General features: G+C 35.9%; 2 protein-coding genes across 3 annotated transcripts; both read left to right on the top strand.

The window, feature by feature from the left end:
- Positions 1 to 316: 316 nt before the first annotated feature.
- LOC104249180 (uncharacterized) lies at positions 317 to 1,957 on the top strand. Its single transcript, XM_009805556.2, has one exon. The coding sequence runs from the start codon at positions 453 to 455 to the stop codon at positions 1,806 to 1,808; it is 1,356 nt and encodes a 451-aa protein (XP_009803858.1). The 5' UTR covers positions 317 to 452; the 3' UTR covers positions 1,809 to 1,957.
- A 12,537-nt stretch (positions 1,958 to 14,494) lies between these two features.
- Positions 14,495 to 16,331, top strand: LOC104249178 (heat stress transcription factor B-2b-like). 2 transcript variants are annotated; one of them, XM_009805554.2, is made up of 3 exons: positions 14,495 to 14,967; positions 15,056 to 15,317; positions 15,417 to 16,331. In XM_009805554.2, exons 2-3 carry the CDS (start codon positions 15,066 to 15,068, stop codon positions 16,164 to 16,166), a joined length of 1,002 nt encoding a protein of 333 aa, XP_009803856.1. In that variant the 5' UTR covers positions 14,495 to 14,967; positions 15,056 to 15,065; the 3' UTR covers positions 16,167 to 16,331. The 2 variants fall into 2 exon arrangements, with proteins under 2 accessions (XP_009803856.1, XP_009803855.1); XM_009805553.2 differs by having other exon boundaries at positions 14,498 to 14,967; positions 15,051 to 15,317.
- Positions 16,332 to 23,817: the final 7,486 nt, after the last annotated feature.

The following is a 23,817-nucleotide window of genomic DNA, read 5'->3' as shown; positions in this document are numbered from 1 at the left end:
AACAAAGTAGGTTATAGGTTGGAGATTTGGATTTAAAATAGAAAAAAAAAAAAAGATAAAGGGGTAAAATAGAATTCTGGAGTAATAAGTTAGGGCATAATTGGAAAAAAAAAATAGGAAACAATCTCACCACACCAAATCGGTTATTTCAAAAAAAGGGACTTTTGATTGTTCCAAAATAATGAATTTAACAATACAATACAATCAATTTTAATAAAATAACCAAAACAAATATTATTTTGAGATAACAATACAATACGACATAATTGAAACAACCATGGGACAGTTTATGTCCATAACGTGGAGTCCAAAACAAGGCAAGTCCAAGATCCAAAAGGAACCACCTTGTCGACCCGAATACAATAGCTGTATTCGTTTGAGATCTCCATCTTCCTCTTATACATTCAAGATTCACTGGTGTCGTTCCAAAACTCCAGTTCCGAGAGCTGATCATGCCCAATTCATCGTCTTTACTGCTACTTTTATCCAGCAATCTCTTTCTCCAATCAACCCTTGCTCTCTCCCTCAGTCTATTACTCCACTTCATTAAGATCCCCGCACTTTTCCTCTCAGGCCTTTTCACATACGTCCACCCAGATGATGTTACCCCCACGAACCCAAATGGTGTTCGGGCAGCCATTCGTAGGCCAGGTAGTACGAATGATAATTCTGAACTTAAACCCAGAAAAAAATCCAAGGAAAGATTTGAGTTTGATGAAAATAAAGCTCAGATTTTTAGGTTAAAGCTTAATGACAGTCATCTTCATACAAGGATATATTTCAATGATTTTTGTGGGGCTTTTAATTCTGTTATTGTTTCTTGTTCTTGCTTGTTGCTTCATCAATTCTTGGCGAAATCTGAGGAATCTGGTGTGTTAAAGAACGGTTCTTTCATTCCCATTTTGTTAGGATTTTTGGGTGTTTGTAGGGTTTTTGTTTTGATCTTTAGGATTTCTTTTGAAAAATCTGCATCTAAGCTGTCTGAGAAGCACTTGAGTGTTGTTTTGGGCTTTTTGGGTTTTATTGTGGCGCTTGCATTTGTACATGGGGCAGTTCCTAAATGGAGTTTTGATGTTCATTTTGAAACAATCCATGGGTTTGAGAAGTTGTTTATTGCAGTTTTAATGGGCTGCATTTCTTGGTTTTTGTATATGCCAGCTGTGAGGATTGCTCATGCCTTTTGGCTCGGGACTGATCAGCTACGCTGCAATTTATCCATTATTTCTTGTGGATGGTTTGCTCGATTGCTTCTTCATGCTAACTATTTGTCCATGGTTTTGACCTCATTGCTTTGGGTGAAACCCTTTGCTGACCTACTTATTGATCAAAATGCAAGAGTTGGACATGTTAGGGATTTGGTTGGAAATGTGGGTATGAAACCGTCAGAATTCAGTAGCTTTAGGCGCTGGTGTTTGTTGGTTTCGAGCCTTTTGCAGATTGTATCTCTGCGATCAAATGTGCAGATGTACTTGAACGAAGCAGTTTTGTGCTGGTACCAGAGACTGCACGCGAGCAAAGTTCCTGACTTGGGTTATAGTAGGGCCAAGGTGTTCCTGCACAATCACTTTGTGTGCTTAGTGGTTCTGCAATTTTTTGTGCCTGCATCGATGGTATTTCTCTTCGTTGGCTTGTCTCAAGTTGGTGGCGACTTGATTACAGATTTCCAAGGGATATGTAGCTTATTGCCTTGCTCACTGCTGGACAAAGAGGTGGCATTGTTTCTGGCCTGGTGGGTTCTCTTTGTTTGGACCATTTATACTTCAGCAACTCTTGCTCTATTTAGACAGGGAATCTTATATGTCTCTTGATCTTTTGTTTACTCGGCTCACATTAGGCAGCCAAGTTTTCTGATTTTATGAGCGCTTACACATGAGTGTCACAGTGTAACAATACCCCTCAACTGTTCTTTTTTTCATAGTTTTTCCCCGAAATATAAACTTCCACTTTTGAGGTGCAATTTTGTGTTAGACTTCTGAAATTTTTATAGAGTATAATTTAATTTTCTCCCTTTTTCGGCCTTAAGATGTTTGAAAAGAGCACATTTTGTGATTTTACCACTAGATTGCATTAGCTATTTGAAGATAGTTATGAATCTAGCACTAATTACTTGGAAGTGGTGTGTTTGGTTTCAAACCAATAGATGCTATTCCTTGCTCTCAGTTCAAGGCGCAATAACTCACTTTGAAAGATGAAACAAATTGCTAAAATGATCAAATATAAGATCCTTTGATGTAACAGTGCATGATATTTGAGCCAGAACTTGTGACCTTGACTTAACATGTTCATGCTTTATGTGCTTGTACTTTTAGTTCTAGGTTAATCAATAAGAATGTCCAGCGTAATCAAAGACAGTTAGCCAATAATTCATACTCTGCAGAGCAAGATTCATTTGTATAGAATGCAAAGCATTCTTATGTGTGTATGTATAGTTGTGATCAGTTATCTCATGCAAATATTCAAAAACAGTTTGCGTTGCCTGTCTAACTTGGCAGTAAAATATCTTTGCAAGGAACATTGATTTTTGTAAATATAAAATATATCTTCTGGAGAAGGAAAATAATTAATTGAATCTGGCTTTGTTTTGTGGGATAGTGGCAATCACTTAGCTTATGAGGAACTAAATTATTCCTTATTTAACAATTAAGTTGTTTCGTCAAACATCAGATGAAGTTGCTGCCATTACTCAAGTGATCTTTTGAATATTGCATATGACTTTTGTAAATGAATAGCTAGCTCCCTATAATCTACTGCAATTAAAAGATGCACAATGATACAGCTAATAAAATAAAAAAGATGCACAGCGTTATGAAGTTAAAAATCAACAAAAAGTAGTGTTCTTACTTCATGGATGCTTCTTTTGGTATGACAAGAGTGAAGTTAATACCTTTACATAATCTTGATATTGGACAGTTGAGGTCTGTTTTACTGATGATTATAACTCTAAAAAATTTCAAATTTAGAAATATTCTTCTATCTATTAGAAGTAGAATTTGTTTCAAGAAGTTGTACGAAGGAGCAGATGTGGTATGGTTATATATTGTTTTTGGTAAATCAAGTATGTTGTGTGCAATATTATAAGAGATGAGCGATAAATACCACCTTAATGATTATCAAAAAAATTGTTAGATATTGCTTAACAGAAGTTATTGCTGGCACTGAAAGAGCAAGGAAAGAGTTGGCAAGTCTCATTCCCTTTATCAATTTTAGTTTTAGAATGCTAACTTAATCTACTACAAATGAAGTTCATTATTTTGAGCCAAAGACAGTGTATCAGGACCGCATTAGGTTCAGCTTGCTCACCTTACTTATTCCACTAGCTTTATGTGAAGCTGTGAGCACACTACATTCTTGAATTTTATGTAGTCTGGTCATAGTTTGTTTGTTAGCAGCACTACTGGTTTGCTGGCTATGCAAGCACCTGAAGCTAGAACAGACATCCATCTTTCTTCACTTGCTATGAGATCAAGCCTTGCCTAGCTACATTTTAAATTTATGCTTCACAATAAATATGATTTCTCTATTATGTTGATTGTCTAGTTGTGTTATTGTTGGCATAGTGATTCACTAGATTATCTCTGTCCTAATTTTCTTGCCGTAGGTCACTGAGGCTATCAGAAGATAGATAAATAGGAGCTTCATGTTCATAACTAATGGGACAGAAAAATGAATATTTAGATATTACTTTTAACAGTTAATAAAATGCCAGGAAGTTGCATGCCATCTATGCTAAAAAATGGGTTTGCCTAATACTTAATACATGCTGTGGTCATTCCCTGTTTCTTATTCCAATTTTACCCTTAAGTACTATGGAGATATTAGCTTGCTCAATTTTAATGACATGCCATTTGACTCTTTTCCTTTTACTTTTTATTAGTTGCTTAGTTATTGCTGGAAAGTCCATTGAGATATGTAATTATCGGGCTTGTGGTTAGAATCTGTTGATTCAGTTACTAGTTTGATGTTAAGTATACATTGGTGAATAGGAGCTATTTCGATTCTTGCGGATCTTAATTGTGGTAAAAGAGGAACTTAGAACAGTATATGGAAATATTGAAGCACCATGTCCTTTTATGGAATGAAGCGCAGAGAAAATTAGAAATGAGAGGGAGATGGAATGCGTCTTGGTAGCACTTGCCTGTAAAGAAACAGAGAAAATAACAATGTCCCACCTTTTAGGTAAACGTGTGAAATTGATTCTTTATCTGTCATTATCTTATTGTAAACTCACAATGGATAAGCTGTGCGAATTCTGGCTTCATTCTGTGATCCAGACCTAAGATGGATGGCTATGAATTTAGACATTGTCGGACACAAATGAACGTAAATGTCGAGGGGACCAGGATCAATATCTGGCTAGGGAAGATACTTTTTTTTGTGTGGCATAGAATACACATATATCTAGGTTGTGGCCCTTGCTATATTTTTATGTATATCTTTGTCATATCATCCGGACAAAATGTAATCCTCCCTTCATTTTGGTGGAAGATAAGAGAACATTACACAATTTTCAATTTTAAAGGTACTTTTGTAATCCATTAGAAATAGAATTAGTTTGCAAGAAGTTGAAAGAAGGGGCAGATTGAGTATGATTCTATGTTGTCTTTTGCTAATTCGAGTATGTTCCGTGCAACATTGGCCTCCACATAAATATCATATTAATGTTTCTTACTCATTAGAATTGCTTAATTATCAACAACAAAAAAAATCATTAGTTATTGCTTAATGCTAGCTATTACTGGCACTCCAAGATGTTTTCAGTGCAGCACTGCAGCTTAAGAACAAGGATAAAAATATGGATAGTCTCATTTCTGTTATCAATTTATTTCTAAAGTCTACATTAATCTACCTCAAATGAAGGTAGCAAGGTTCAAATTTCAGCTATGACAATGTAGCAGGAAAGCATCAGGTTCAGTCTGCTCTTGTTACTTACTCCACTAGCTTTGTAGGAAGCCGAGACCACACTATATTTCTTGTAATTTTGATGACTTCTGCTGTTATCCATATATTTTGTTACGTATTTAAATACCTGCGAGCTCATGTTACTATATTCCACTAGCTTTAAATGAAGCTGTGACCACACTTTATTTCTTGAACTTTAGATCATTTCTGCTGCTGTCCATATGCTTCTGTTGTTAACAGTCCATGTGTTTTGGTTTTGCTAGCTATGCAAGAACTTACTGCTATAGTAGATAACCATCCTGATTCAGTTGCTATAACTAGCTATAGTTCTGGTTAATCTTTTGCTAGTGATGCAATCCATATCTTAAGTGTCTAGTTCTGTTGCAAACTAATTAACTAGATTATCTCCGTCATCATTTATTTGCCTTTCATGTGCATTACCGATCCGAGAGAACAATAAATTAACAAGCATGATTTTGATAGTTTGTGGATATATTGATATCTAAAAGCCATGTTGTCTTTGTTCAGAAATTATCTTCCATAACTGTTTGCTGTGGTTATCCCCTGCTCTCTTCCCCTTTTAGTATTATGGAAATTTTTAGATTCTTCAATATGGAGGAATAGATTAGAATGGAAATAGTGAATTCGCATATTTGATGCCTGACTAGTTTGGAATTAAAGCTTAGTTGATTGAGTGATTTAATAATTACTCCAATAATCCATTGAGAATGTTTTCATATCTGGTCCGTTCAGTCGCTAGTTTGATGTTAAAGTATGAGTTGGTAACTTGGAATTATTTGGATTCTCGTGAATATAAAGAAGAGGGAAATAGCACATGATATGTAGGAAAATATTGTATCACGACATCCCTTTCTGAAATAAAGAGCAACGAAAAATAGAAAGGGGAGAGACAAAAGAGATGGAATGTTTTGCTTTCTTACAAAGAAAAAGAGAGCCTGTCAACATCCGTGAGTACATGGAAGTTCTTTTTCTTTTCGCAAATCCACATTGGATAAGCTGAGCAAATTTTGGCTAGAATGTGTAATCCATATCTGTATATGAATGGCTGTGAATTGAACTCGCGTCTAGCATATTTTGAACATAAACTCAAGAGGTTCCAAGATCAATGTCTGGCTACGGAAGATCTTTTTTTTTTTCTTTTTTTCCTGGCTCTCTACAATACACAAATTTTCTAGGTCGTGTCCCTTTCTGTGTTTGTATTTATTATCTTATGCATCATCAAGATAATATGAGACCCTCCCTTCACTGATGGATAATAAGAAATCACTCCACAATGGAAGAGAGTAAAAAAACTAACGAAAGAAAACATTTTCTCGAATTCTTTTACTCCTTCCGTCTATTTTAATTGATTTTTTGGTCTTCTTTTGTGATCCACAATATTGATTTTTCAGATATCAAGAAGAAATTAACTTCTTTTTTTCAAAGTCACCCTTGGAGTAAAGAACCTAAAAGTATTTGTTATATTTCCAATGAATAAATTAAGGTTACTATGGTCAATTTTGTTGTTAATTAATACTACGGCGAATTCCTTAATATATGTAAAAACAGCTAAAAAAATCAATTAAAGTGGACCAGATCTTTGAACTAGGGGTATACAAAAAAAATCGATACATCACATCAAACCGATAATCCTAGTCAAATCGGAAAAAAAAAACCCCCCGATTGTGGTTTGGTTTGATTTGATTTGGTATTGGGAAAAAAACGACCATAATTAGTTTGGTTTGGTTTTAACTAAAAAGTCAAAACCGAAACCAAACCAGCCCGATAGTACATTTAAACAATTTTTAAAAATATTTTATAACTATAACTATTTATTGTAACGTAATTTATAAATATTTCTTAAACTTTTTCACATTTATATCTTTTAACGTATTATTTCAAGTTTGGACCTAACCCAAAAATGTATATACTAACTCAATAGAGTTCAAATCAATACTAATGCTAATAAAAGAAATTCAATTAGTACTTATTTTAGCATGACATATATAGTATTTTTAGATTATGTTATCATTATGGCTTATTAATTAGCAATATTTGATTTATTGCAATTTTATTATCTTTGTTATTGAATATTTCAGTATAATGCTATGACTTATCTCATATTATTGTATTATTTTCTTGAAAAATACATTATATAATTATATTTTACTAGGATTAAAGAAATATTTGGAGCGCAAGTCAGATATTTTGTGCTATGAAGACTTTACCGGGAAAAAAATTCGAAAATCCGAAAAAATCTGAAAAATCCTAGAAAACCCGAGATTAGAAAACCCGATTTTATTGGTTTGGTTTGGTTTATAGATAAAACATCCGGCACCATTGGTTAGGTTTGGTAATTGAAAAATTCGAACCAACCCGACTTTTGTACACCCCTACTTTGAAGTATGATAAATGTAGTGCAGGAACAGATCGATATAAGTCCAATAATATTGGGAGAAAATAGTGATTAGGATAACTGGGTTGCGATCTGATTAGGCCAAAATCGTCCTGGGTTAGAGCCGGGCCAAAATGGGTCAATTTAGGGCTGGGCATAATTTGGTAAATACCGAATTACCGTACCGAAAATAAAAATTTTGGTATTTGATATACGGTATTTTGGTATTTGGTTTATATTTTAAAAAAAATTGGTATTAGGTATGGTATTTGGTATTTTAAGATAAAATACCGAAATACCAATACCGTACCGAAATATATATATTATATTACACAAAACATATATTATCAATTATAACATAAATATAAAAAATCTAAAATTTTACTTTTCTTTATTCTCAAAGTTCATCAATTAACTCTAAACAAGTAACAAGACACTTCTAATGATTAAACATTCTTTTATGTACAATTTTCTCTATTTGGGTCGATATTTGCTAGTTTTAGACAAAATTTTTGTCAACGAAAATTTTCAGTTTTGTATTATTGAGTACTTTAATTAAGAATATTAGAGTGTATGGCTCTATGCACTAGTTAGTATTCAAATCAAATAAACCGAAGTTACCGAACCGAATAAACCGAAATCGAAAGGAGAAAAATCGAACTATACCGAATTAATTAGGTACGATATTGGTATAGGATTTTAAGAAACCAAATACCGAAAATACCGAACCGAAATGTCTAAATATCGTACCGTACCGACCGACGAACACCCCTAGGTTAATTTTCGGAAGAAATTCAAAAATAGCCAGATTTACAACTAGTCGTTCAAAAATAGCCCAGTTTCAAAAGTAATAGAAATTTAGCCACTTTTCATGTAAAGATAAATTTGAGCGAAAACACTGTTCAAAACCTGAAAAATACGGCAATATATTATACTGGAGTTCCACCATAAGTATGCTTGAACTCCAGCATATTATACTGGAGTTCCAGGATAAGTATACCGGAACTCCAGCATAATATGATGGAGTTTCCAACATAAGTACACTAGAACTCCAGCATAATATACTGGAGTTCCAGCAAGTATAATTGTCCAGTATAATATACAGGAGTTTGGAGCACCGGTGCTCCAATCTCCAATATATTATACTGGAGTCAGCAAAGTATACCGGTCCAGCATAATATGCAGGAGTTCATACACGGGTGCATCGAATTCCAGTATATTATGTTGGACCGGTCTTTGTTGCAGCAAAATAGTAACTATTTTTCATTGATTTCATAAACGCTGGCTATTTTTGAATGACCAGTCCGAAAACTGACTGTATTATGCTATTTTTACTCAATTTTCTATTGCTTCCTCAGCATTGCGTCATAAATTTTCATCCCAGTATTAATTGTGTGCCAAAAACTGCATAAGAAAACATAGGACCACACCCATAGCAGGCAAACATGGCATCCATCATGCAAGTTATTCTATTCAACATGTCAGGTGGCATGTTACGTCAGGTTTTCAATGCGATGGAACAGTTAGAATTCAGATTTCGTTCACAAATGTCACTTATTAATTATTTCTCTTTAGGCCATAACAAGGAACATAGCCATAGAATGTGCATTCATCTTGACATCTTCAAGCATATTTTTGACACTACTGTATCAATTAGGGGTCGTTTGGTAGAATCCATTAGATAAAATAATGCATGCATTAGCTTTGTGTATTAATAATACTTGTTTGGTAGATATTTTGAATCTATGCATTAGTTATGCAGACATTAGTTATATATCCTATTTGGTATTATCCTATGCATAACTAATGCATAAAAAATAATGATATTAGCAATGCAATAAGTTTTAATGCATGCACTAGCTTAGTTAAAGACAAAATTGGCCTTCAAAATTTATGCTTGATTAAAATATGCTAGTTAATATATTAATGCAAGTATAAAATAATCCAAATAGTGAGAATAAAATTATATCTCTAGTAAATAAATAAATACTTAGCATATTTTTTTTTTATAAATAAATATTTGGTTCTATATTACAATATAGGTAGACAAATCAAATAATTTTTTAAAAACTTTTTCATATAAAAATATTTCTCAACATATGTTTCTTTTAAAATGTTAGAGTGATGGATTGGTTTGAAAGTATTTTTGTAAACAAACAATTCTTTTAGAAATTGTGCAATGCTTTAATACATCAAACCAAACAATGAATAAAAAATATGTCAGCATAACTAATATTAGCATAACTAATGCAAGCATAACTAATATCAGCATTACCATACACCATATTCAATATTATTCTTATGCGCCCTACCAAACGATCCCTTAGTGGTTATAGATCTAACATCGTGTCCGACAACGGGTGATCACAGATACTAACACTAACGGTCGTTACGTATCAGCTCCTTGTTAGTGATTTTTCCAGTTTCTTCCAGCATTTGACATGGATCACCGCCAGCTCTTCGAATTAAGATCTAACAGCTAACTTTATTGGTACTCTCAAAGTTGCGAGCCACTAAAGCCAGCACTATTTTTTCACTTTATATATTCCCAACATCTCCTGAGTCTAAGCTAGGCAGCTCAACGAAAGTGGTGATCTAAAATCAAACCTTAACGAGAGGCTTTTTGTTTTTTGTCACAATTGTATACGATTTTTTTTTTCCGTACGTATCTTGATCATTTACTTGGTTACCTGCTAGTACCATTGAAGATACATGGTAACTCAACTCACGGCTTACATAATATATAAGAAATATATATTAATACTTAAGATAGTTTTTTTTTATATATAAATTCTCATAATCTAATAATCTCAATTTTGTATGACTAAGTAGATGCCAAAATATTTTCATACATTTAGAAAATTCAAGTCTGCTTTGAAGTTGAAAAATAGCTTCATCCACTCTTTATAAGAAATAATAACTCCAAAAGATATTATAAGAGACTTTATTTTTGTAATTATCAAAGTCGTCATTAAGTTATTCATTTTCACGTATTGCATATTTATTATAAAATTATGTTATTTATTTTAATAACCTCTATCACATCATTCTAAAAATGAAGTATGAGATCTAATCTCTTTATTGATAAATTTATAATATGCAAACAATATATAAAATAAATATTTTGGGGCCTTCAACTTTGGGGGCCCTAAAGCAATTGCTTTTAGTAGCCTCCCCATTGAGCCAGCATTGGTTTAAGCTCCCATTTGGCCATGCGTTATTTTTCAAAAAAAAAATTAAAACATTGTTAGTTTATGAAATACAATTATATTTTTGAAAAAAAAAGTTCAAAAATTTTCAAGTTCTCAGTTTTTGGGTGAAAATTTTTCTTCCACTCATAAAACTTCAATTTTTCTTCAAATAAAATGTATGTCCAAACACAACTTTAAAAATTCTTTTTTAAAAATTCTTTTTTTGAAGTTTCAATCAAATCTATGTCCAAACGCTAGATAAAACTTCAAGAGAATATTTTGAGAAATCACTTTCTTTTCAAAAGACTATTGTCATGGAAGAGCACATTTTAATCTCGAACCTCAGTGAGACTGAGTTAACTAAAGAGGAAAAAGCACCTTAGTTCCCTATATTCTAACAGGAAAAAAAAGAAGAAGAAAGAAACTTGTATGAAACAACATTATGGCTCTGAATATCCACAATTTTCAGATATTCCAAATTAAACTAGTTAGGATATCCATTCCGTTTCCTCAGAATTAGATATTGTAGATGCTAAAATGTACGAAGGGATCAGGAATGGAGCCGTTAAAGCAATTGAAATTGAAACTGTAAAATGATGAGCACAAAACTGGAAGAGATCGTGGTCCAAATATCTCAAAAGTAGTTGAGACTTTTGTTAGTCTCTCGAGTCTCGACCATAACCCTTTGGACTCCGCAGAAGTTGCAATCTGAATAAGCTAAGAGCCAGGCACATGGAAGTTGTGGCTCGTGGCCTAGGGATTCACGTGTCCACTTTTTCGATCATAGCACCTTGAATGGTTAGATAATGCATGTTCGATCATGGAATTCCGGGGTAGTTCGCATAACAGAACAGAAAAAAGTATTAGGCTAATACAATGAACAGATAAAAGCATTAGGCTAATACAATGTAAGAGTTTTTCCTGTTGTTACGTATCGTTTCATAATGTATCATATTATATTGTATTGTATCGTTTTGTATTGTATCGTTTGATAAATCTAATATTTGGATAAATTGTGTCGTTTGTCATCGTTTCATGATATCACGCACCAACAATATGAAGAATAAACTTACAATATTATAAAGAAAAATTATGATACAAGGTAAAAATATTATATAAAAAGGTAGGGTAAATGATAAAATAAAATTATTAATAATAATGAAGGGTGAGATTGAGAGAAAGATAAGGTAACGACACGACCACACCAAATCGGTCGTTACATAAAGTGACACATTTCGTCGTTATGTAACGACGGATTTAACGATACGATACAATAAAATTTAAGTAACAATCAAAACAAACATCGTATTTAAAGTAACAATACGATACAATACAATGGGTAAGTTGTCTAACTAAACTCGTGACGGGCACATGCTAATTTTGACTACCGTAGATATTATATATAATTAGTGTTAGAACTCACGCGATACACGGATGATTTGGCAGAATATTCTTTTTATAAAATTATGATCTAATATATCATATTATTTTAATAAATCTTAGTTGTTATTTTATTATTTAATATAGTGTACAGAAATATAATAAAATCTATACAAAATCAAAGGATACACATCATATAATAATCAAATAAATTGTATGTTCCTTATTTATTCTTTATTATATTAGCAAGTACTTAGTACTATACATTTACTAATTTGACTTTTTATTAACTTGACATTTGGCCTAATATTTGATACTACTTCTCTTTTAATATAACATAGATATATATATTTTCTTACTCTGAAAACATTTTTATTTTTTAAACATATGTTATACTTTTCAAAATGGTCTAAATTATCAATAATATTTTTGAATGTTATTTATTTATCTTTTATATTTTAATTAATTCAAAATATAAATACCATAAAATTATCTTTATCACCCTCTTTTCGTACATTCGTTTCTACCGTAATATTTGATTAGTTTTCTCATTTGTAGTTTACTAAAAATTTAAATAATGTGATTTTTTTTTTTGCTAAATTATATTTTGAACTCATCAAAAGTATAAAGAGATAAGTCTTTTACTATTTTTAATAAAAACCTACTAATATTTTTAATAATTATTTTTATGTTATATATATATATATATATATATATATATATATATATAATATTGTTTATCTTATGTATAATATCCTAATAGTATTTTTATGTTTTGTATTATGATATTATGAGTTCTATTTATTAACAACTATTTTCTACACGAGAAATTAAATTAGTATATACATTTTATGCTATCGCTTGAAATTCATTTCTTTTTTGTTCCTTGCTTATCTAATCATATAATCTATCATTTAATATAATTAAATTGTCATATGAATTTTTAATAAATTACCAGTTTAATATAATACAATGAATAACATTTTGGATTAGTCTTGAAATTTAACTTGGCTTTATGACTTTCTCATAATTATTTAGATATTTAAATTTATCAATAAATATTTTTAAATGTCATTACAATTTTTCTAAATGGATGATATTGAATAATTTCAAAGGTTAAACGGAGAGGGTCTTTTTATATATGCCATAAATCTACTAATAATTATAATTATTATTATTTTTATATTATTTTCAATAAGAAATTAAATTTGATTCTTCTTCCCGTTTGTACTTAATATGAAAGATTAATTTTTTTTATTATTAAAATTGCTACACAAGAAGTTAAATTATATCTTTATATATTCTATTTATTTCTTGAAATTGTTGTTTATGTTTTTGTCTTTAGTTTTATCTTTTTCATATAGCATATAGCATGACCATATGAATTATTATTCAAAACTTTCTCATCGCAAAAAATAAATTAGTCTTATTATTTTATATATTTTCTACATTAAAGTTATATATAATATATTTTTTCATTTTTATATAATAGTTTCCTTCAAAATATATAGATATTTATATATTTTAAATTTAAATTCAAAAAGCGTAACTAATTATTAACTAACCTAACTAACTTTGTCCTAAAATTTGACACTCATTGAATTTTTGTTGTGACACTTGGCATCGTCACATTGATTTGCTTCTATATAAGATAGAATCGTGAAAAAAAAAATACTATTATGTAAGATATAATCGGATGGAAGGTCACGAATATCCAAATTTTCAGACGTTTAATTTCAGAAAAAAGATTGGAACGTGAGAAAAGAGAATAACTACACCTATATTCTTATTGTTAACATGAAGTTAAAGCCTTTAGATTTTATCCAAACGAGTATGCATGCTCTATAGAAAATACGGGCGATAACTTGGAGGAAAAATCACTAGAAGTCACGTCTTGAATCACCCCAAGTAGTTTAGGTTTCAAATAAGATAGGCGTTTGATTCACCAAACTCGCTCAATATTTAAGAACGATCATCAACGAAAAATAAGGGAGTCTAGGCTACTTTTTCTGGACAAGTTTAAGTGCAATTTAAGTATTTTTTTTAAGAAAATAATTATAATTTCTTAATTATACTTTTAATTGTTTCAGTTCTCTAATCTGAGAGAGAGTCGTCCGTATATGGGAAAATTTTAAATTATCCTCATCCAATATGAATTACAATAATTTTACTCCTTATTAGAGAAGATAAAGAGGCAGATAGAGTCAAACTTGAAGGTAAAATAGGTTAATTCAAAACGGAGCATGACCCAATCTATTCAAAGTTTATTTAGGTCAAAATAATTTAGTTCAAGGTGAGTTAAATGACAAGTCATAATCTAATAAACCACTTACGATAAATGTACCTTTTGAAAGCTTACCTTAGAGAAATATTTGGAAAAACATGTCAAAACTTATGCATTTTCCTTCAATTATTAGCTTGAATTTTATTTACATTATTTCCAATCGCGATATTTATCTTGTTGAAATTGAGTTGCATTTTAACTCGTTGAATTATACAATTTGAGACAATTGGGATTATTTTATTTGACCAATAATTTGATGAGTTATTTTTGGATCAAATGAAAAAGCACAGTTAATTTTGGCCGAGTTTGACATGTTGCTAATTTAAAAATGGGTGATGATTATACCCCGGTTACCACCTCCATGGGAGCAGAGACCATATGTTTAAAGGACCATATTGTTTATCCATCGCACATGGAACTTCGTCTATGCTTGCGTCGGGTATAGAGTATATTGTGTAACCTCTCATCCGGTGCCACGTATAAGAAGCCAACTGAACCTTCTCGAAAGGCAATACGTATTGCTACGACTTCATTTCAATTTTTTAATTCAACTTTTTTCGGAAGCTGTCCGTAACGTAGCTTCTGCTTGTTTCTTTTTCTGTCGCTTTTTTCTTTTTATATTTTCTCCTTATCACCATTTCCTCCTTTCCTGAACTTTCCAACTCTTATCTGTAACAAACACAGTTCCCCCCAACACCTCTATGTGTCGTCGGAACCTTCTAGAATAACCAAAAATCCCAACGGACGTCTTTCCTGCAACTCTCTTGCCTCCCTGCAATTTTGGCTCCAGATCTGCTGCGAGTCGAATCTTCAGTCAAGTATGTAATTTTGGAATATAATTTACCTTTTATTTGATATCTTTGCTCGCAAATAGTCTTGTATTGAATTTAATGATCTTTAGTTAAGGTGAGAAGCGATGACTCCACCGCCGATAGAGCGGAACGGCGGAGAATCAACGGCCGGTGAAACGGCGAGGTCTGTCCCGACGCCGTTTTTAACAAAGACGTACCAGCTCGTCGAGGATCCATCCATCGACGACGTAGTCTCTTGGAACGAAGACGGATCTACCTTTATCGTATGGAATCCGACGGAGTTTGCTAGAGATTTGCTTCCTAAATATTTTAAGCATAACAATTTCTCTAGCTTCGTTCGGCAGCTCAACACCTATGTAAGTTCCTCTATCTGAATTTATTAATTAGATTTGCCATGAAATATAGAAAGTCGTTGCTTTTTCGTCGATGATAAATGCTTTGATTCTGTTTTATAGGGATTTCGGAAAGTCGTACCTGATCGATGGGAATTCTCAAACGATTGCTTTCGGAGAGGTGACAAAAGTCTGTTACGCGATATCCAGCGTCGGAAAGTAGTCACGCCGATTGCTACTCCTTGCGCAGCTGTAACAGCGGTCGTTACCGTGGCTGCTCCGCCTGCTCAGCCACCACGGCCTGTAATATCTACCTCGGATTCCGGTGACGAGCAAGTCGTCTCTTCAAATTCATCTGCAGGTGGCACAGCGGGGCTGCTGGGAGAAAACGAGCGGTTAAGGAAAGAGAATTTACAGCTCAACAAAGAGCTGAGCCAAATGAGGAGCCTCTGCGGCAATATATACTCTTTGATGTCGAATTACGCAGACCCTTCGACCAGCGGTAATCAGTCGGCGGAAAGCACCTCACCGGCGGCAAAGCCACTTGATCTCTTACCGCCGAAACGGTCTGTTGATGAATCGGATATTAATAAGGCCGTGGGTGATGGGGGGAGCCGGGCTGAACCCGAGGATATTCGGGCGAGATTATTCGGTTTCTCTATAGGTATGAAACGTGCGAGGGAAGGCGATGAAGCAAGGGCGGAGCATGATCAGGAATTACGCCTGCGGCAGCCTGGGAACGACGTGAAATCAGAACCGTTAGATCAGGAAAATGGCGGTGAAAATGAAGAGAGATCGTGGCTGATACATTGCAGGGGACCAATTCAAAGGGCGTGTAACGATAGTGAGGTTGGTGTGAGTAACGTAGACTAGAATAGACGTTAGTGATTAGACGATCTTAAATTAAAAGAGGTCTAAATTACACAGGTGTTAATTGTGAATTGTGACTGCATATGTACGAGGAGGCGCACGTGCTAAATCACGTGATGCCATGTGAGGACTATCTTTAAGAAGCTTCGTTGAGGACCTTTTGATTTCTTTCGCTCTTTACCGTCATTTTCGTTGTTGCCATAAAAAACGACTCCTTTCCCTCTTTCGGGGAGATGATTGACAATTTGTTGAGAAGGTTTTTTGAAAAATTCTTTATAAAAAATTGTAAAAAGTGAAGTACGCTTATGTCCTTGATCCTCTTGTTTTTTTTTGAGTTCAAGAAAAAATGTTGCTCAGAATACTTGCTTAGATAATACTTTTTGACAAATGAATTACAGCATACTTCAAAATAGATCACTTCGTTCGTATTTTTATTTTATTTTTTTTTGTAGGAAAACGTCATTGTAAAATGCAAAAGATAAGTTACTGCGTACGCGCTAATACACGGTAATTATATTATCTTCAAGTTTATTTAATATTTTACTTAGTTTAAATATATTTTTTCCTTCATTGAATGCGTGTATCTAATATATTCATGTCACAAAATTTCTCGAAAGTCATGTCCATGTGTTTACCCTCAAAATCGGATAACAATTGAATTTATACACCGTTTTAAGAATACATGATATAACTTGATACAAATTAGAGAATGGATTAATATTGAAATTGATGGTAATAGAATGAATTCAAACCACACAAACTGAATAGCTTTGGCCTTCGAGTTCGATCACCCTCGAACAAAGGAATGCCTCTACTGATGTAAGAACATAATAACAAGATGATCAGAGCTAGAAATTACATATATTGCTTTGTATTGCGTATTTCAATGTCTGTTACAAATGATTAGAAACCCCCCCTCCCCCCATATAGTAGGGGTGTCCTACTCTTGATACAATTTTATAGAAGGTAAAAATCTCATGATTTGCTAATTAATTGGCCTCTCCTTGATACGTGCTGAGATTTCTTCCTTGATTTCTAACCGATCGCAGATATTTCGGCATTCTGTTATTCGGCTAAGCAAATTTCCATCGATCTTGTTTGGACTTGATTATGTTTGGTCCCTAGGTCACGAGGCCAACGATGTAACTTCGCACCTCCGTTCGATATAACCTGAGGTCGAACTTTAACCTGTCACGCTTCAGTCTCGATTGGTCATACAATAGGCAAACCCGATTTTGACCGTATACAGATAGTCCCCTCATTTTTCGGAGAGAAGATGACGAGAAATGATATGAACCTCTGAACCCTGCTTCGATAGACCGTGACGTAGGCGACAAACAGTTACTGAAACGTCTCGCCGATCCAGTTACCAAGGCATTAAATGCGTGTCAATTGTTGTCGGCCACTACGGGTTTTGAACCGCCATTAGCAGACTATAAATATCGCGATTTTCATTCATTCAAACTTAATGTCCAAAGCTTCTTCCATCTTTGTTATCAAAAATCTCTTCACTCTCCAAATTTGGTACCCAAGTTTCTTAAACTTTCTGGAAACTGCTAAGCATACCTTCTTAATTTCTTCTTCATCATCTCTGCTCTAAAATGGTGAAAACATCTAAGACTGTCCCATAAAAGGAGGCCACCTCTTCATCACGGCTTGCCGGCGACGGGGTTGCGGCGGAACCACACCCTGACGAGTTCGTTCCTGGAGGGTGCGGGACCACCATTGACTTCAAGATTGAAAAAACTTCGTCGGTACCGGGTCGATGTGAGCCGGTCTCGAGATACATATGTTCGATCATCGATGGTCTTCTTTCCCATGTCAAAGAGGATTCCAACTGGGCCCATAAGCATGTGGTGGTGCCTTCACCTGAGGAAGCAATTACCACCCACGTGGAGGATTTTTTAATTGTTTACACTTACCTTTTCACGTTGGGTCCCTTAGATCCAGTCATTATCGCCTTCTACAAGAGGTACGAGGTGACCCTCGGTCAAATTCACCCCTCCTTCTGGAGGATAGTTATTCTTCTTTGTTTCTTCGTAAACAAAATCGAGGGGTGTCCCTTTACCCTCGATCATCTTATGCGTCTATACAATCCCTGACTCTATCGAGGGGCATTAATCAAACTTTCTCGCCGGGCCACTAGTGCCACGTTTTCGAGTATAGATGAGGACTGGGACTGAGGCTGGATGTGTCGATTTGTTCGAGTGAGCACCTCGAACTTAATCCCCACCGAGGATATGCCATTTCCTAAGAAATGGAACATGAAGCATAAGTATAACTTCACCTTAAAGACTTCATCTATCGTTTCTTCCCTTCCCTTCCTTCACATCGGTGTTTTTATGGTGCAGCTGTGGCTCAGATGTCGGAAGTGGTTCCTCGACTCAAGGAATGGGTCGAGGGCCTTGCGCCACAAAGACCATATTCTGTGCACGCATGGTGTGAACTGTCGAAGGGTCGGTGGGAGGCCCGTAATCATGGTAAGTTTTTTTTTCTAATTTTATGATTTTTGATTTTCATCTTGCACTATCGGATTATTATTGACTCTGTTTTCTTTTATAGGTCTCCCCAAAGACGTTGTTATGAGGCCTTCATCCGGTGATGAGGATGTGCCTTTCGAGTCCCCTTCTCCGAGGCAGGGTGATGAAAAGAAGAGAAAAAGAGCCTCGATTTCTCCGAACTCGGAAAAGAAAAACCAAAAAGAAGGTCGCGCAAGCCCAAGGGAAGCACTGACGCTCTACCCTAGGACTCAGTCCACCGGCTAAGGGACGAGTCCAAACAAGAAAAAGAGAAATCCAAGATGGTGGCCTGCGTGGGGGCAGGTGTCATGATACAAGGGCCCTCCGAACCGACGGGTGCTGAAATTGAAATGCCTCGGGGCGATTGACATTACTAGGTCTCCTCAGTTCTCAGATGCCATGATCCATAAGGCCAGCATGCTAGAAGATCGTTCTTATGTGAGGCCTCAGGGGGAGATAGATATCCACACCTTCTTAGATTGGTTAAAGTCTACTACCTTAGAGAATGTCTTTGAGCTTGGAGACTTGCTGGTGCCAAAGAAGGTACCATTGCGGGGAGCTAGTGGGTCTTCCTCGAGCCCAGAATTAGTGGACCGGTTGCCGGCCCCGAGTGTCGATCGGGTTTTCTCTGCCTCCGTGGGAGTCGCTAGCTACCTTCGGGTTTTGTTGACCGAAGAAGATTAGGCAGTGATGGACAACTTGGAAACCCCCTGCCTATTCAATGAATCTCAACAAGCATTAAATCGGGTAACTTTGAGTGTCTTTTTTCTTATGTATTTTAAACTTAAAGTTGTAAATAATCATAACACCTTCCTTTATGATTGCATGCTTCAGTGCTGCACCATGAGACTTTCCTCCGATACCGGGAGGAGTTAAACTATCAGGAGGCCAAGGTTCGGGACCTCACTTAGAAGAGGGACACCTACAAGCTTCCTAGTGAGAAGCTTCAGGACAAGCTAGAAATGACTCGAAAGGAGCATGCCGAGATGGTCGAGTAGGTAATTCGAGTATTTTATGATAGTGAAGATGAATTGGACAAAGTGGCTAACAATCCGATCCTGCAGGTTCGATAGAGGCTTGAATAGATCGGGCAACTCCAGGCACAGGTAGATATGATACAAGCTGAGGCTAAGGAGTTCAAGAAAAATATGGACATCTTAGCCTCGAAAATGGAAGCTGTCCAAGCACAACTGGAGTAGGCCGAGACCCAGATCCGAGCTGCAAAATAGAAAAACCTCGGTACAGGTCAAGAAAATCAAGGAGCTTCAATCCCAATTGGACTCGGCTATTTTTTATAAAGAGAATTTGGCCAAGGAACTCAAGGCGGCCAAATCAGAGGTGGTTGTGGCCAAGGTCGAGGGTGACGCTAAAGTGGCTCAGTACAAGGTTGACGTCGAGGCGATTCAGACACATGCGCATGCAAGGTGGAAAGCTTGAAGCGAAGCCCTCGGGGGAGTCCATGCTCAGAACTTCGATATACTAGCTGAAATCGAGAATGCCAAAGCAGAAGAAACCAAGGCCCAGAAGCTGGCCTTTCCCGAGGAAGATTCCAAGAGCTTAAGCGATTCTGAAGGCGGGGAAGATCCTGAGTATGAAGATGCTGCCTCCGATGCAGACCAGGCTACTTAGGCCTTTATATGTTTTTATTTTTTTGCATCTTTTTAGGTCGTTTCGACCGTTGTAGATTTTTGTATTACGTCATTCTGGCCTTTATAAAAAGATTATTGGGTAAATATATATAAGGCTTTCTTTTCCTTTCGGCTTTCAAATTTTTCCTTTGCTTCATTACTTGTATTCACAAAGGCCGGAATGCCTTAGCATAAAAAAACTTAAGTGTTGAAAGTTCGAACAAACCTTGCCTTTACATTATTCTGTTTTGAGGCGCCTTGGGGGTTCGGTGTTACTGGAACTTTTTCCCAAAGTAAGTAACTTATATTATAGTTTGCCAAGGGTAGCTTTTTGTAACGACCCGACCGGTCGTTTTGACCTTTTGCACTTTGCTCGCCAGCTTTCGGGAATGGCTTGCCCTTTGTGATGTATTATGACTCATGTAATTCGTTGGTTTTGGTTTTCAGGGTAATCAGAATGAATTTGAAAGAACAACTCTCACTTTGAAGCTTGAAATTTGAAAGGTTTGACTTGTTAGTATATGATCTCGGATCGAAATTTTTATGATTTGGTTAGCTCTGTTAGGAAATTTGGGACTTAGGGGCGTGACCGGAATGCATTTTACAAGTCCGTGGAAGGTTTAAGCTTGAATTGACGAAATTGAGATTTTGGCATTTTCTGGTTGATAGGTGAGATTTTGATTTAGAAGTCGGAATGGAATTCCGGAAGTTGCAGTAGTTCTGTTGTGACATTTGGGACGTGTGTGCAAAATTTCAGGTCATTCGGACATGGTTTTGTTGGGTTTTTGATCAAAAGCGGAATTTAGAAGATTTTGGAATCCTAGGCTTGAATTTGATGTGATTTTGGTGTTTTAATGTTGCTTTGAGCGTTCCGAAGGTTGGGACGAGTTTGAATAAGGTTATGGGATATGTTTATGCTTTTGGTTGAGGTCCTGGGGGCCTTGGGGTGATTTCGGATGGTCAACAGAGAGATTGGGAGTTTGGTGAATGCTGCAGATTTGTTGTTTCTGTTGTTTCCGCACCTGCGGATTTAGGACCGCAGGTGCGACGCCACAAATGCGGGAGATTTGTCGCAGAAGCGGAAATAGGCTGGGAATGTTGTGGCCGCAGAAGCGGTTGTGGAGCCGCACCTGCGAAACCGCAGGTGCGGGCAAGGCATCGTAGATGTGGTTTTTGGTAACTTAAGTGAAATACCGCAGAAGCGGCTCTTGGACTGCAAAAGCAGTACTGCAGATGCGGTGGAGTGACCGCAGGTGCGAAAATGCCTGGGTCAGAATGTATATATTTCACCCTTCGCGATTTTGAGAGGGTTTTCACCATATTTCATTCGGGAGAAAGCTTGGAAGAGCTAATTGAAGAGGGAATTCAAGAGGATTTCGTGGAGGTAAGATTTTTGGACCCTAAACTTGTTTCTATGATGAATTTTAACATTTTAAGCGTGAAATCTATGGAAAATTAGTAGCAAAAATTGGGGGTTTAGGGCTTGAAAATTGGAGACCTTAATCTAGGGATTTGAGGGGTCATGTGTGATTGGATTTTGGTATTCTTGATATGTATGAACTCGTGAGAGGATGATGATTCCATTGATGTTAATTTTATCGGATTCCGAGACGTGGGCCCGGGGGCCGGGTTTGAGAAATTTCGGGTTTTGTTTTATGTAAATTGAATATTTTCGAGTGGGATTTGTTCCCTTAACATATTTTAATGATTATGTACTGATTGTGGCTAGATTTGGAGCATCCGGAGGTTGATTCGTGAGGGCAAAGGCATCGGGGGCTAGAGTTTAGACCGGATCGATGTGAGTAATAATTGTAAATAATGTCCTGAGGGTATGAAACCCCGGATTGCACATTGTTGTGCTATATTGAGGTGACGCACACGCTAGATGATGAGCGTGAGGTCGTGCACTGTTGGGGATTGTGACTTAGTCCGTCCCAAATGACTATTTTATTGCGTATTTGACAGAAATCTATTTGCTATCATCTTGTTTGGGGCTGAATGCCATATTTGGGCTTCGTGCCAACTATTTGAACCCTTAGGGGATTTTTATTGATATTTCCTCACTGTTTTGACTTTATACTTGAGCTCAGTCATGCTGTATTCCACTGTTTTCATAATTCAACCATGTTTACTCTGTTTTAACACTTAAATGATATTTTGGGCTGAGAATCATGTTTTACTATTGCCCGAGTGGCTTGTGAGGATTTTGACTGAGTAAGGCCGAGGGCCTATATTGTGAGAAAACATTTGATTATGATTATGAGGTTGAGGGCCTGAGATATGTACACCACGAGGTGGCTTATTGATATGAGGCCGAGAGCCTAGTGATGATGCCAAGAGAGGGCTTGATATTGCGCTTGGGCCGTAAGGGGCCCCTCCAGGAGTCTGCACACCCCAGTGAGCGCGGGTACCTATTGTGATGTGAGATATAGCCCGAGGGGCTGGTATTGTTGACATTGTGCCCGAGGGGCAATCCTTTATATGCTTATCTGTCTTATTTTTCTATAATTTACCTGTTTAATTGTGTATTTGTGCCCGAGAGGTGGATTTTCTGTGCTTATCTGTTCTAATTATTTTGCATTCAATTGTTTAACTGTTAAAAAGTCATTTTAAAGAAGTTTAAACTAAGCTAAGATGCTTTAAGAGATTTCACAGCTTCATTGCTTTCTTACTGGTTTTGTACTATTTTTATATAACATGATGATGTACTTTTTCGTGATTTCCTATCACTCAGTCTTTAGTTATGATTATTACTCACTGAGTTGGAGTACTCACTTTACTCTCTGCATCTTGTGTGCAGATTCAGGTATTTTCGCACCCGGTAGCGGGTATTGGTTGATCAGAGGCAGAGTCTTTATAGTCTAGCAAGGTAGCTGCCCGACGTCCGCAACACTGCTTTCTACCTTTGATGTCATAAGACTGTATTTAGTACATTTACAGAAATTCCGTTTTATTTTAGACCTTAGTAGATGCTCGTGACTTGCGACACCCCGATGTCGGGCTATATCTATTTCTGCACTATTCTTTTAAACTTACATTATGCAATACCTGATTAACTAAAAAAAAGCTTAAATTAACTTATTAAAACTTTTGAAATGAACTTGGGGATTGTGTCGGCTGGCTTTATCTGCACGAGAGGCGTCATCACAGCCGGGTCCGGTTTGGGGTCGTGACACTTTTAGAACCGGTTATGAAAATTTTCTCTTTTTCTTGAAGGCCTATCTTTTGTTACGATTCTCAAACGTCTCCGAGCCGTGTTAATATGGTCGTGCCCTTTTTGTTCGGGCGTCGCCCAGTGGGCTTGCTTTCTCGAGTTATCCAGGCTTGCCTATGATAACAGTCACCGAGTGGGTATAGTCGTGGCCTTTAAAATTTGGGGGTTGCCTAATAGGTCTTATGCCCCAGATGTTTAATGCCTCGGTCTGTTCGAGCTTGTTTTCGGACGGCAGTCCCCGATTGAAGGAGTGATTATTCGACCTCCGATTATAATCGGCCCTTGAGCTCATT

Source organism: Nicotiana sylvestris, chromosome 3 (genome assembly GCF_000393655.2).
Source record: "Nicotiana sylvestris chromosome 3, ASM39365v2, whole genome shotgun sequence".
Taxonomy (NCBI): Eukaryota; Viridiplantae; Streptophyta; class Magnoliopsida; order Solanales; family Solanaceae; genus Nicotiana; species Nicotiana sylvestris.
Note: the sequence above shows the minus strand (reverse complement) of the source record. Positions and strands in the feature narration are given on the sequence as shown.